This window comes from Esox lucius, chromosome 8, assembly GCF_011004845.1.
Source record: "Esox lucius isolate fEsoLuc1 chromosome 8, fEsoLuc1.pri, whole genome shotgun sequence".
NCBI lineage: Eukaryota > Metazoa > Chordata > Actinopteri > Esociformes > Esocidae > Esox > Esox lucius.
Genome location: NC_047576.1, coordinates 18095188 through 18109836, shown reverse-complemented (window position 1 = coordinate 18109836; position 14649 = coordinate 18095188). Strand labels below are relative to the sequence as shown.

The 14649-nt window shown below is 38.9% G+C and overlaps 1 protein-coding gene across 1 annotated transcript; it reads right to left on the bottom strand.

Moving 5' to 3' along the window:
- Positions 1-282: 282 nt before the first annotated feature.
- soat1 (sterol O-acyltransferase 1) lies at positions 283-13018 on the bottom strand. The gene is made up of 16 exons (XM_010897777.3): positions 12852-13018; positions 12053-12198; positions 8686-8744; positions 6986-7131; positions 6764-6826; positions 6362-6469; positions 5680-5962; positions 5496-5574; positions 5317-5410; positions 4997-5042; positions 4132-4261; positions 3882-3979; positions 2274-2372; positions 1941-2076; positions 1649-1794; positions 283-1542 (listed from the first exon to the last, which is right to left on the bottom strand). Exons 2-16 carry the CDS (start codon positions 12195-12197, stop codon positions 1468-1470), a joined length of 1707 nt encoding a protein of 568 aa, XP_010896079.1. The 5' UTR covers position 12198; positions 12852-13018; the 3' UTR covers positions 283-1467.
- Between the last annotated feature and the right edge of the window lie 1631 nt (positions 13019-14649).

Sequence of the window (14649 nt, the reverse complement as noted above, 5' to 3'; positions counted from 1 at the left end):
CCAACTACAGTAGTTAGTGTACCATAAAGTGCAACCAAAATAAAGATCTATACACATCCAAGAGACATTTCTCACTAGATACAAAACACAGATTTATTATCTTTCTGAACTTGTAGCACCACCTGCAACTAGACAGACATTTCTAAGATGCATGTTTCCCTGATTCAACAACAAAGAAAGCATTTGCAAGAACAGTAAAAATATTTAGCAGCATTTTCCATTAACCAAGCAGTAATTCAGACAATGTAATCATCACAAACCAACATTTCTAGCTAGCCCAGGTGGGGAAACACAGATTAGTTTTTATTTTAAAGAATCACTTTAAATAGACAATAGTAATACAATAAATATATTTATGTAAGACTGCACATCTAACAAAACATTCATAATAATAACAATAATACATTTTATTTGGGGGACACCTTTCAAAACAGCTTACATAAATAGGGGCCTATATAGGGGAGTTAACCAATTTATAGGTCATAGAACCATCCTTAGCATTCAAACTAGTAAATCACAGCAAACAAAGCTTCATTTTGTTTGCTAACATCTCAAAATGATTGTACACACCCTAGTGAGAAGTAGATACAAAAGAGATTCTGAACATTTGAAATCTGTATGTTTATTGTGACATAAATTAAACATTGTTTAGGAAAATTGGTCAATAATCTGCATGCTTGTTATTAAACTTTTATGCAAAGCGGTCATTTCACGATTAATCATACTGATGTTGAAAATTGATTTTAAAGAGCATGATCATTTCACCCAAGCAAAAATACCCTTCATATGTAAACTTGGCTTCTGACAAAATTGTCATTGTCCTAATTAAGGCATCTTTGTGAATGACATCAAACTAAAATGGCAGTTTTGCCATTATATTTCTCACCCACACCATGGTCTTTCAAAATCACAAATCAAGCCAATCATTCAGATTACTGTAAACAAAAAAAAATTAACTATGGCAAAAAGGCTTGAAAGAAACAGGAGCTTGTGCTCTTCCTAAACCCATTATATTTGCAGTTTCTGTTGGTCCCGTGAGTATATTTAGCCTACATGCAAGTTCATAATTTGATATTAAACCGATTAAGGTCACAATCAAAGTAAGCATACCCAATAAAATCCCTGAATTTCTGATCAATCTTTCAAAATGGTAGAATATAGAAATGGCATAAATTAGAGTTCCAGCAGTGTATCTGTTCTGCAGATGTTCCAGCACCAGCAGTGTAAGCCCCCTAAGAAGAGTGAAGTGAGTTTGGAAAAAGAGGATGTATGCTACTTTGATACAGCTCACATACAATCGTTTTGTCCCAACTCAAAATCAAGTAGGCTTTTCCAACAATAACATGGTTGCTGTTGTAGAACCTTTATTTTGATAAGTGATTTTCTTCATTGAAATTCCATTCTCAGGTAGCCTGACCTTCCTTGCAAGGTATTGTATTAATGTAACTATAATATAGTCACAGCCACTCAAGAGTCCACTGCTGGCTTAGTGTGCAGATGACAGCTCCAGGATCGCGGTTTCAGCAGCTGTAGGAAAGATGGCTGAAAAAAAGAAAGCAAATATATAGCCCGTAAAGGCCAGGTTTCTTTCATTTTAACGGACATGAAATTAGGTTAAATAAAATATTTTTCAAGAGGTTGTGTTTACCTCCTCTACAGGGCAGTAGCGCTGTGCGTACCACTCCTGGGAGTAGAGGCATATGATAACCCCCTGACCCAGGAACAGAGCGGTCCACATGATCACATTCCAAATTGGTCCTTTTCTCCGGTCATGAAGAACAAAGTTGAACACCACTGACAGAAGTTAAGAAAGGGGAAGAAAAAAAAGACAACAAAGAGCAGTTATTCAAAGGAAAAAATATGCTAGTATGCAGAAAAACTGGTTTCTTTGTTTTGTTATGTCATGCCTTTAGTTCTGTACTCAATGTACAGTTTCTTACTTCCAAAGCACATGAATAGGCAGAAGAGTACTGGGTAGAAGAAGCCGAAGCAGATAGCCAGGATGTACTCATGCACCACAGCAGACACAGTGAACACCAAAAACATGCCTCCCGCACGAAACCTCTTCCTTGACATCTGTCAGAACGTGAAGAGAAAGGTTCAGTGTGAAGAGAATTGTGATTTTTTTATTTTATTTATCCACATTGTTCACCACATGGTTCAAATTGAAAAGAGCTTGTTTAAAGGTTACAGTGGCCACAAACTGGAGGGACATTTCATACAAGCATTGTAAAAGACATTAACACTAATTGCAACAATCACACAACACTCACCCATAGGAAGTCACAATATACATAGTAGTACAGCCAGTCATGAACAACCACATTCCAGGTGCGGTAGTAATTGGCAAAAGATGTAGAGTTCCACCAATCCTGTAAAGTAAATAAAAAATGTAAAAAACTTTGACCAGTGTCGTATGGAAATGGCGCTTCCCTTTCCGTCTGTCACTTTGAAATTATACATACCGAAGAATCGCAAGTCAATATTCAATCACATCTTCAAGGCCAAAGAGGGATCGAGTCTGACTGGCCTTCCAGGTGATCTAAAGACGGTTTGGCCTCTTTCCTACTTTAGTCGGACTAGTTTCTTAAACAACAAGCTCACTTTTCAGCTTCAGCTTAACTGTCCATTTCAGATATGCCCCTATCAGACACTGCTGCTGGATGGCAGGTCTCTAAAGTTTTACTTGCTGTAGGTATAACTGACCATAGTTAGGCTAGTGCTAACTATAAGGAAAATCTCAAGTTGGAAAAAGCAAACGACCAACATGAATGTCTCTGTTGTCCCCCCGACTTTGACTTTGATCTGATTTAATGCATACTGGACATGGACCCATACCATATCACAGTCTCAGCCAGTCAACAGAAAATCTTACTACGCAGTAAGTATAACTCCAGGACAGCCATCAAATCTGGGATTTGGTCAGGGAATCCCTTATTGACACGTAATCATTTGTTGGGTAATGCTCCAAAGCATCGCTGGATGGACATCCCCCTTAGCAAAAGTCCAGTTTCAGCAGGCTTGCCACGAGTCACGGTTTCTGTCAAATAGTGTATTTCTATATTTCGTCTGTGACATTCGTATACAAGCTCATTCATCCCAAATAACTTACAGCCTTTTGACCTTTTAGCCATTTTCCTCTCAAGTTCCCCATTTGCATGGTGCATGAATTACACACAAACTGACCAGTCCCCAAGTGTTATGCAACCATCTTTGCCCATGCTGCCATGCCAGCTCCAACAGGGCATTGTCTAAACAACAGCCGCCTCACTGGTCTGCGGCAACATATGACATCAGAGGGGGAGAGTTGTCTAGCAACTTGCGCACACTTGAAGTGTCAGCATTGTGGGCACTGTTTAAAGGGTTGACCGGGCAGATATCTGTGCTGCGGCAAACGGGGCATTATCTTTAACATTTGTCAGGATTTATTGCCTCCATGTCACAGCTGCTGGCTTAGTGCAGTACGCTATCAGATGGGGCTGGAGTGAGTGAATAAGAATCATGTGGAAATAGGTAGCCCAAGATTCCGTTTTGCTTTTGGGAACCGCTTTGACAGCGCAAGTTGGTTCCCCTTGGGAATGCTGCTGTGGGCCTGGGGAATGACTGTATTACCCCATGTGTGGTACTGAAAGAACCGTCAGTTATGTCTGTAACCCCAGCTTCCTGGCCTGGTCTGGAGCTTGCGGAGAGGAGACAAAATCCTAACTACAATGTGAAATCTATCATCATCGCTAGCTAAGCAACTTAATGTAACCGAATTTCCATGACTGCAATACAGCAGACTTGGGCAGTAGTGATGACTGTGGCTTTACTGTACAATAGTTGGCCAATGATGAAGTCAACATGTAACCTGACACAGGAAAAGGCACTTGCTAATATACCTTGTAAAACATCCTGTCAGCAAACCGCAGCATCTCAGCAAAAGCGTTGAGCCAGCAGTGCAGGAAGGCAAAAAAAGCTAAGAAGAGAACCAGAACTCCTAGAGGGAGAAAACACACAGGGATGTCAGCGTATACATTTCCTGCCATTTATCAAACTACTTCAATAGCAATATAGGTGGAAGATAAAACAAGAGTTTAATGCCAGTGGGAGAAGCTTAGCTGTGAGTGACACCACATCATTCGGGTTTACCTGGCAGGATAGAGTTAAACACGCACAGGACCATGGCCCGCGGGTCAAACAACTGCCGGCTGATGCTACGGAACTGAGGGATGCAGAGGCGCACAAACACATAGTAGGCATAGAAGAGACAGCCTAGAACCTGAAACGAGAGAGAAAAAGGACGCTCAAACTGATCTTCTGGTGTAGAGGATTCAATAAGTTTAGACACCAATTGAATGCAACACCCAACTGAGATTTCACTTGTAAACCAACCCCTGGAAACTGGAGAGATGTGGGGGACTACCACACTGGGCACCCTAGAGATTAAAGGGTGTACTGGTCTTGAATCCTAACTGACTCGTCCCTACTGACTTTTTCGGGGGGGCCCTCCACTGTCACGTGTTGCTGACAGAACTTTGACAGTGACTTCTGAAGACTGGCAAAGGGATCCATAAACCCCGTCAGGACACATTAAAGTATATCATGTTTTACGTTAACATTAAAAAAGAATGACATTTAAATGAAAAAAATCTTGTTGTGTCCTGTTGATGCTTAAGGAATAAACTACAGCAACCATGAAACATTTCAGTTAGGTGGTCATCTTCACAGGTGTCAGGTCTCAAAATTAGACAATCAAATGTTTGTGTCGTGAAACTAGGCAAGTCGTGTTCACTCCCTTAGCTTGGAAACATGTGGCAGTAGTGCATGTGAATGCACAAACAGAGGGCTGAAGACAAGGGGTTCACTTGGGATTTAGCAACAAACGTTTCCCCATACTGGCTCGGGAATCCAATCTAACAGCATAGTTACAGGTCAGATGTTTTAACAGCCAGTCTGCTGCCTCTTCATCTTTTGATCAATGTCTTCAAATATGAACAGGCAGTCAATAACATACCTGTAGAAATTTAGTTGCCACATAGCTCCATCTGATGATGGGATTTCTGCAAAGGCAAACCAGATGGAGTTTAGTAACTAAAATCATTTTAGCAAAATGGTGCTCCAACACACAAGAGGCCTTTAAACTAACAACACTGATTCAGGGATTCACAAACCGATTCATTGTTCCCCACAACAAATGTTACATACTTGTTTGAACCAAAACTGGTAACTGATTCAATTACACAAAGATGATTAATTTATTAAATTATGAGGTGGGTTAAAATAGAAAACGTCTGGCGAAAGGTTTGGGAAACCCTGCATTATAAAACCATTTACCTGGGATATTTATCTCTGTAGATAAGGGTGGGAGCAAAGAGGAAGTAGATGTAGTTGCTCAGCTGTGGGATGACCGTTGAGACTGGGGAGGAGTCTGGCAAACCGATAAGGAAGAACTGAATACATTTGAAAACGTAAAATATCAAAATCTCTATAGTTTTAAACGCATAACTGCTTACTGCTTTTGTCTTTTGCCAAAGCCAGAACTTTGGGGACATTCTCCCTGATAAAAGAGTAGGCCTTCATCATCAGACGCACCTACGGAGAAACAGAACAAGTTTAGGAAAATAAACAAATGACCATGGACAGTAGACTATATAAAATAATGAACTTATGTCTCAGGCAGGCCAGAATTTGGATTACCTGCTCCAGGATGATGATGAAGCAGGATGCAGGGGGAAAGCCGTTCCTCACCACCACAAAGGTGGGCAGGAAGCCCAGGCCCAGGCCCTGGTACAGCAGAAACAGAGAGCCCAGCAGTAGAGAGTGAGCGCTGCTGGGACTTGACTCGTGGTAGTGAGAGGCCCAGGAGTGGAACAGGCTATAGGGTACCACGAGCACAGACAGGAACATGCAGATCCAGGTAATGACTACCAGGGGGAACTGTCCGAACACATAGACCAGCAGGTCAAAGTCGAGCACAAGCCTGGGGAAAGAGGGGGTAAGGATGAGTCAATATGCCTTGAAGAAATTAAGTAGATGTTGGAAAATGTTAGCATTCATGTTTTAGAACAGAATTCTTTATCATTTATCACAAGTATCTCAAACTAGAGAAGCACAGAACTGCAGATTTGGGTGATGGTTACCACCGTTAAATATGTATTAGTATTTTAAAGACAAACAGTGGCGCTTGTTATAAACTTTTATTTTTCATGATCAGGCAATTAATGAAATTAATGTATATTTCACCCTAAGCCCTAATGAATGGGAATAGAAGGCTATTTATGTTGTTACACTTACATTATAGAGAACACATCTTCATTTATAGCAATGACCTGGGAGTCACTCTGACTGCCTTTTGGTAAGAACCCACGCTACACCTCACCTGCCTTCATCAATGAAGTCGACGACTAGAGTGCTGATGATGAAGAGGATGAGCAGGGCTATGAACATGTGGTAGATGGTCCGGATGTGGTTCACTTCAAACAGTTCACTGTCGAAACAAGAGGGAACACGCTGATAGCACAACAATACAGAACGGGCAGCATTTCACGGAAAGCAGAGGCCTAAGGAAGATGTGTAACACTACCACAGAGGCTGCCCGCTTTAAATGTGTCCCAGTTCTCAAAACAAATTCATCTTTTCATACTGCATCTATCCAAAAAAAAGCATAAATGTTGGAAATATATATTATACATTATTTTAGTGGAAGCACAATGTATGCAGTGTTTGAAAACGTTTTTTAGGCTATAAGCAGTTACGTAATTCCAGTTTGAATGCCACTTACTCTAACAATGACCTACGGACCACAAACTGTTTACCGTGGCCCTGAGTTGATCCTTGAAGATGCCTGCCAGAACAGGAAAATCAAAAAACAATGAAAAACATTAAGTGTGAAACTGAAGACAATAGATGTTATTGAGCTAACATTAAGTTAGTTATTACTGAAGTGTCATTTTAATAGTCGTTCACATATAAAGTGAAAAGGGGACAGCGGCGGGGCCAGTACCTAAGCTTACTCTGCTCCTTATCAGACAGAGGGGAGAAAACAGCAGGGACAGGAGCAGGCTCCAGGCTGGCCGACTCCTCTATCAGACTGTCCATGAACTCCAACACCTGGCAGTCAAACTGCTTCATCAGGCCAGACTTCAAGTGCTACAGAGAGAGACAGAAAGAGATTCAGGCATTCAGGTAAAAACATTTAATAAAAAAAATAGTTTTCTAGGCCTCATTAGCGACACTCTACCCTTGTCATGAGATTAAAATGGAACTTTCAATGCCACTGACGCCAAATGTATCAATAGGAATATAAATAAAATCAGTAATCAAGGAGGCATACAGTGTGGAGAAATTAAAAAGGATGGTGGTTATGTAATGTATATTTAATTAATATCATAGAGAAATCTGTAGAGAGGTTAGGTGACACCCAGACAATAACATCAGCTCAGTCTCTATTTGTCTTTCATAATGCAAATAACGTTCTCAACTAGTATTACCCAGGAACAGAAATTAAACCAGGCGATGTCGGTCATCATTTTCATTATGATTTTTTTTCCTGCCTAAATACAATTTGGAAAACAATGAAGTCTACTTCAGTCTGTTAAAAAAAAAAAAAACGGATGCTTGGGAGGAATTTTCAGCAAGACAATGAGGTGACTGTCCAAGATTGATCCAGAGGAAATCTGGATCTCAGACCCATTGAGAATCTGTAGCGCTATTTGAAAATGGTGGTCCAAAACAGTCTTCCAACCTAGTTAAACAACAGAGCAAATCTGCCAAGAATAATGAACCACATCATTTCAAAATGGTGTCAAAGCTGATTACATACGTAGCCCCAAATTCATAAAGCTTTTATTGCAGTGAAAGTGATTCTATTTTCCCAACAAAATAAATGGCGCCTTACAATAATTGATTGCGTTTCAGTGTTTTAAAAGAAAATATTGAACAGAAGAAAATTTCAATATAATATTTGTAATTCAGGAATATGAAAGAATTGGTCAGGGTATATACTGTATATTGTATGGTACTCAGACCCCATGCAATCCATCTAAAAACCTCCATTGGGCTACATAACAGGTGGGACATTTTCATTTCACTACTACCTGTACAATACATGTTGTGAATAGAAAAGTTCAAAGTCTTCTTAATATGACTGTTAATTAACACCCTTTTCAATTGGCCTTTGTAGCTTTCACATCAATTTTGTTTGGTCCCCTGGAGTTGACCCCAACAATGTATTTCAGTTTTGTTATGCAATACAAACCAACTGAAATAGGAAAAAGGACATTTGGTTTGTACCTCATACTGTAAAAGCTGAAATGCTGCTTGTTCTACTTTCAGAATAGGAGAGGGATGCAGCTTGGCCTTTGACATCACTTTGGCCCAATCCCTGTTAGCCATTTATCCAATTAAAAAAATAATGATTTTAAAATGTAAAACAAATCACTAAGGCAAAGCAGATTGCTGGGGTTTAAAAGGATATGATTGCAGCTCACAAAGGCTTAAGGGAGATAGAGTCAGTTCAGTAGGGATTTGGCAGTGAAGAAGTATGGCAAAAAACACTGGCTGTTTTGCTGTATACACATTCAAACACAATGACATAAAGCTAACTATGTTGAATCACTGGGAGTGAATCATTGGGTGACAACAGATTACAATGCTAGGAAGTGTGACATCAGCATTGAGTAGCATTCACTAGATAAGCCTCACCTCCGCTTTTCTCTTCAGTTGGAGTTTCTTGCTGAGGAGTTGCTCCGACTCCATTTTTCCTGACATAAATAGATAACATTAATTCACTACAAAAAACATTTACAGAATTAACTGGTTTGCTTGCAAGCTTGTTTATGTTAAAAAGGTTTATGACTGTTGAAAAAAATTAAATTGTTTGGTCTTTCTAGCGTGAACAGTTAAAAAATAAATGTTATAAGCTGACAAAACAATGTCAAATTAGGCTAATTAATATATAGTCAATACATGTTCAAGGACTAAGTTGGATTAGCCTAAGTATGAAATTAAGATGATTATGTCTCTTCAGCTTGAACGACTCAGACTTAAATGCTCTGTCAGGGTTAATTAATGCTAGTAATGCAAAGTAATATAATCTGTTTAAGAAATGTAAAGTGCATTCAGACGTAATTCAGAATGTGCGTAGTTTGCCATCAATCTACAATAACCTATAATGACAAAGTATATATATTTTTTTTAAATGTTTCCTTCTTTTTAAAATAAAAAATAAAATATGTCTTATGTACAGAAGTATTCAGAACCTCTATTCAATACTTAGCAGAAGTGCCTAGTGTGTGGCCCAGTGCCTTTGGCGCACAACAGCAGTTGTCACAAAGTGCTTTTATACACACCCAGCCCAAAACCCCAAAGAGCAAGCAACAATAGTTCATGCACAGTGGCTAGGAAAAACTCCCTTGTAGGGTCCAAAATTAGGAAGAAACCTAGAGAGGAACCAGACTCTGAGGGGTGCTGGGAGAGATTTTAAAAGTACATAACCTTATTTTGGCATAATCAGAAGACCAGCATGTCAATAAATGCAAGTGTGCTGTGATCAGAGTCCTTAAACAGAATCCAAGTCCACAGCATAACCAGGTAGACAGAAAAATCTGAAGCTCTGTTGGAGTGGCCATTTGGATTCGTGGTCACATCCCTGACCAAAGCTTGTATTCCCCAGTTACTGTATTTTGCCGGATAGCTAGCTCTAGGATGAGTCAGATTTCTTACAATTCACAATGGAACAAACTATTTCAGTTTGTTCCATTGTGAATTGGAACAAATGCATTTTTTCAATAACCCCATGTGTATGCATCAACATAATTTTTTTGGGGGGGGGTTTTTGGACTTCATGGCCTGGTTTTTGCTGACATGCAATGTGAATACCATAAATAGCAGACATGTGGGTGTGCCTTTCTACGTCACATCCACTTAAATTAATAGTCAATTACGTTTTTGTGACTTGTAAAGGACGATCAAAGGACACAGGATACATCGGAGCTCAGTTGGTGTCATAGCTCAAAATGCTCAAAGTGTCATGGCAAAGGTTCTGAATATACAGGTGCTGGTCATATAATTAGAATATCATCAAAAAGTTGATTTATTTCAGTAATTCCATTCAAAAAGTGAAACATATTCTATTCATTCATTACACACAGACTGATATATTTCAAATGTTTGTTTCTTTTAATTGTGATTATTATAAATGACAACTAATTAAAATCCCAAATTCAGTATCTCAGAAAATTTGAATATTGTGAAAAGGTTCAATATTGAAGACACCTGGTGCCACACACTAATCAGCTAATTAACTCAAAACACCTGCAAAGGCCTTTAAATGGTCTCTCAGTCTAGTTCTGTAGGCAACACAATCATGGGGAAGACACAAAAGGTTATTGCTAAAGAGGCTGGCTGTTCACAGAGCTCTGTGTCCAAGCACATTAATAGAGAGGCGAAGGGAAGGAAAAGATGGGGTAGAAAAAAGTGTACAAGCAGTAGGGATAACCACACCCTGGAGAGGATTGTGAAACAAAATCCATTCAAAAATGTGGGGGGGATTCACAAAGACTGGACTACAGCTGGAGTCAGTGCTTCAAGAACCACCACGCACAGACGTATGCAAGACATGGGTTTCAGCTGTCGCATTCCTTGTGTCAAGCCACTCCTGAACAAGACACAGCGTCAGAAGCGTCTTGCCTGGACTAAAGACAAAAAGGACTGGACTGCTGCTGAGTGGTCCAAAGTTATGTTCTCTGATGAAAGTCAATTTTGCATTTCCTTTGGAAATCCAGGTCCCAGAGTCTGGACATGCTCATACTATTCAGTTGGCCAACATTTCTAAAAATCCATTTTTTTGTATTGGTCTTAAGTAATAATCAAATTTTCGGAGATACTGAATTTGGGATTTTAATTAGTTGTCAGTTATAATAATCACAACTAAAAGAAATAAACATTTGAAATATCAGTCTGTGTGTAATGAATGAATATAATATAAGTTTCACTTTTTGAATGGAATTACTGAAATAAACTTTTTGATGATATTCTAATTATATGACCAGCACCTGTATATGTAAGCTACATGAGAGATTTCCATTTTTCATTCATTTTCCTGTCATTATGGAGTCCTGTATATAGATTTACAACACAAAACAATAATCAATTAGAAATTACGTTTATCACACAACAAAATGTGGAGATATTGAAGGCACTGTACATATATTAGGGAATGCATACATTTAGTATATATGGATGATTAGACTGCCATATTATGAGGGCTGGAATTTCCATGAGGGTTAATACTTCTATTTTTTGATACATGTCATGGGATCTAGGACACTTAGTTAACATCACATCTGAAAGACAGAACCCAGTGGACAATGTCCCCTTTACTGCCCTGGGTCATTGGAATTAGTATTGAGACCAGAGTGCCCCCTACTGACCCCCATAATACAATTTCTAGCAGGATCTGGTCTCCTATACAGGGTCCCAACTAGGACCAACCCTGCTTAGCTTCAGATGCAAGCCAGCCTTACAGGTGCTCAGATCCAGACTCATTAACTAATGTCCTGGGCGTGTAGTCAGTCAAGAAAGGGAAGCCAGGCAAATAAACTACAGTATACTGTAGCCTGGATGTGGTTTCACAGAAAACCAGTGACAGCGGAACGCTGTTGCCAAATAATTCTGATATGGCATTTTCATTCGTAGTGAACTAGGTCACAGGACAGATCACAGAAGTTTCATGTGGGACTCAGTCATTTGTGAGTAACTGAATTCTGGCCTCAACTTTAAACAGCAGGAAAAGGAAGTGTCCCTGTGACCTTTTTAACACACCCAGGACTGACTAACTGTGCTTGGGGTTAATACAGGTTATCTAAATTCAGACTTAAGATTAGGGTTGGACCATTGACTATGAGCAAACAAAAAAAAAACTTGATTGTGAAATTTGAATGCTGAACCCATGACATATGAACTGAATAATTGTTTTCCTGTTAAAGTGTCCTCAACAGGATAAGTCTCATCCTCTGTAAGCATACTCACTGCAACACAGCTGTGTATTATTTAGCTCGTATTCTCTCACCATTGTTGTGGATTTCTCCATTGCAATGGGTCTCTCCATTGCTTGTCTCTCCAATGCCCTTTCCACCCATGTCGTTCTGTTCTGGAAAGGCGGGCATCTGGGGTGATCTGCGGCAATGCGAGAATTGGCCATCTTCGCACTTCATCCTGTTAGGAAACAACAAAATCAACCACTTTGATTAACACAATAAATTCAGAAACCCATATTTTTTGTTACCTGACAAGATCTCCACAGATTGATAGTAACAGTTAAAGGCAACATCAGAATTTGATGAAAGAGGATGTCATTATGTGAAAACATTAAGGCTGCAAATTAAACAGTGACAGTCAAGGTCTGGTCTCTTCACCTTATTGAAAATGTGAAAGACCTGGGTGCGTTCAGTTCGCCTCAACGTTTGCCATTTTGCGTGAGGGTTTTTTACTGACGATTTAGTCAAAATAATAATACACAATATGTCAGGTTAACTTTGGAACAAACTAACAAGCACTCAGGAGAAGTTTGCCTAGTATTCAATAAACCTAGCCTCTTCTCTCCCGAGACCTGTACGCATTGCTTGAACGCTGTACATAGCCAATCACACACATGCGGCAAATGAACAATTGAATCAAGGAACAAGTTCCAAAATATGTTTTTTTTTATCAATATTCAGAGGTTCCAGCAACAGAAAACATGACAGCCATTGTGAGAGCTAGCTAACGTTACTGAAGCTAGCTGAGAGCTTGTCTGTCAAGTTCCGCATGGGAAGGTTGTTTTGATTAGCTAAAAACGAAATATGCAAGGTAGATTCATGTCAACTCACCCGTCAACTGAGCCGTGTTTTGACAATTTACAGTAAGTAACCCGCGTATTGATAGCTGTGTCACTACTAAGTATTTTTCTTCTGCAAATTTCATCACATTCATTCTCAACTCCAATGTTGCGAACGACGGTGTGAGGATAAGTGATGGGAAGTCTCTCCTCCTTTTCTACGTCACCGCCCCGCCTCCAAAAAAGGAGAGGGATACGTAAGTAAAGCCCAAATTCGAATCATGAAGTCACTAGACCTACTTCCCTTTAGACCAGTATCATGACTTGGGTGATGTGCGTCATATGCTAAAGTGTGGTGAATTCAATGTCTAGTGTGGATTTGGATCAATTTGGGAAATAACATTTTATTTTCTTTGCCAACTAAGAATCTTTAACAGGCGAACTCACAGTTAGTGTCTAGGGGTTTAATAAACATATCATTTTTGGGCAGACTTCGGGACGGCAATACACGGGCCAATTCTTAATTAATAAAGCGACCATGAAATTGAAATGCAGAAAATGTATAAAATATGAAATCTCATTAAATATTGAAAATATAAACCTCATTAACAACTGGACGTTTCAGGAGGTATTTGGATATATTCACGTTAAGAAATTGCCTACCATCAACCATAAACAAAAAGTAAGCTTAGAGTTAGTATAAATAGAAGTATAAATATAGGGTTGTGTTGTAACATTTAACAACAAAAAATGCCGTTATGAAGTTAACCCCCTTTATAGCTGTAATTTTGTCTGATTTCACAATATAACACAGCCAAAACTTTAAGATTGGCATTGTGTAGTAAAATATGAAGACAAAAAGTTTAGAGTAGGTTATATTTATATTTTACTGATGTGTTTTTAACTAGGTGTAGTATGTTTTTTACACATACCACTGAGACATATCCAACTTATGCAATAGCATCCAGCTACTGCCATCTCTCAGAAAAGTCCTTCTCAGACCTTCTCCACCTAATGGATACATCTCTTGGGATTAAGTTAAACAGTAACTTTTGAATCGTTTAAGCCAGAGGAACCAAAAATACTTTCAGATGCTCAAAATATCATTCAACTTCGAATTCTGTGAAACATTAATTACTATAACACATTTGCATAAATATACTTAAAATAACCTATAGTAACATTTGAAACATTCAAGCAAGAGGCACCAAAACAATTGTTTGTATGGTCTTGCAGGCTATATTTGTCAATACTGCTACCCAATCGATATACCTATCAGAGAAGATATTGCTCTCTGAGGGTATTTATAAACAGTAACTCTTGAACAGTTAAAGCTATAGGCACCAAACCAACTTTCCTATACTCAAGATATCCTTCAAATTCCTTTAAACATTTATCAACCATAACATCAGATGGTGTATTTAATGGGAATGTTTGCAAGTGGAACACTCAAAAGGGTTCTACATAGAACTAAAGGGATCCTACGTGAAACCAAACAGATTTTGCTTCCTGGACCATTCCCATTGACAATAACAACCTGGAAGTAATTTGGCTAAAGTGCCTTGCTCAGGGTCAGGACAACAGATTTTCCCTCAGTTTCCATATGCCGCTGCATCATGGTTTTGAATCTGGGCTATAATTATTTCAACAAAAACTATGCACTATCTTTTCCCACTGTCCCTATCCAATAAACCATAAAATTACCAAAACTGTATAATCAAATAATAAAAACATAATAGTAAATCAAATGAATCTTTAATTATACTCATATCAAGAAGTATTCTGTAATCACAAGTAGAAATATGTAATGGAATCCTCATTGAGCCTAATGACATTGTAATTCCCCAACC

Coding starts and splice junctions, on each gene's coding strand:
- soat1 (XM_010897777.3), bottom strand. CDS start 12,197: ATGAAGTGCGAAGATGGCCAATTCTCGCATTGCCGCAGATCACCCCAG. Junction 5,411..5,495: donor TTTGGCAAAAGACAAAAGCA/GTAAGCAGTTAT, acceptor TCGGTTTGCCAG/ACTCCTCCCCAGTCTCAACG. Junction 5,043..5,316: donor TACAGAGATAAATATCCCAG/GTAAATGGTTTT, acceptor TTGCCTTTGCAG/AAATCCCATCATCAGATGGA.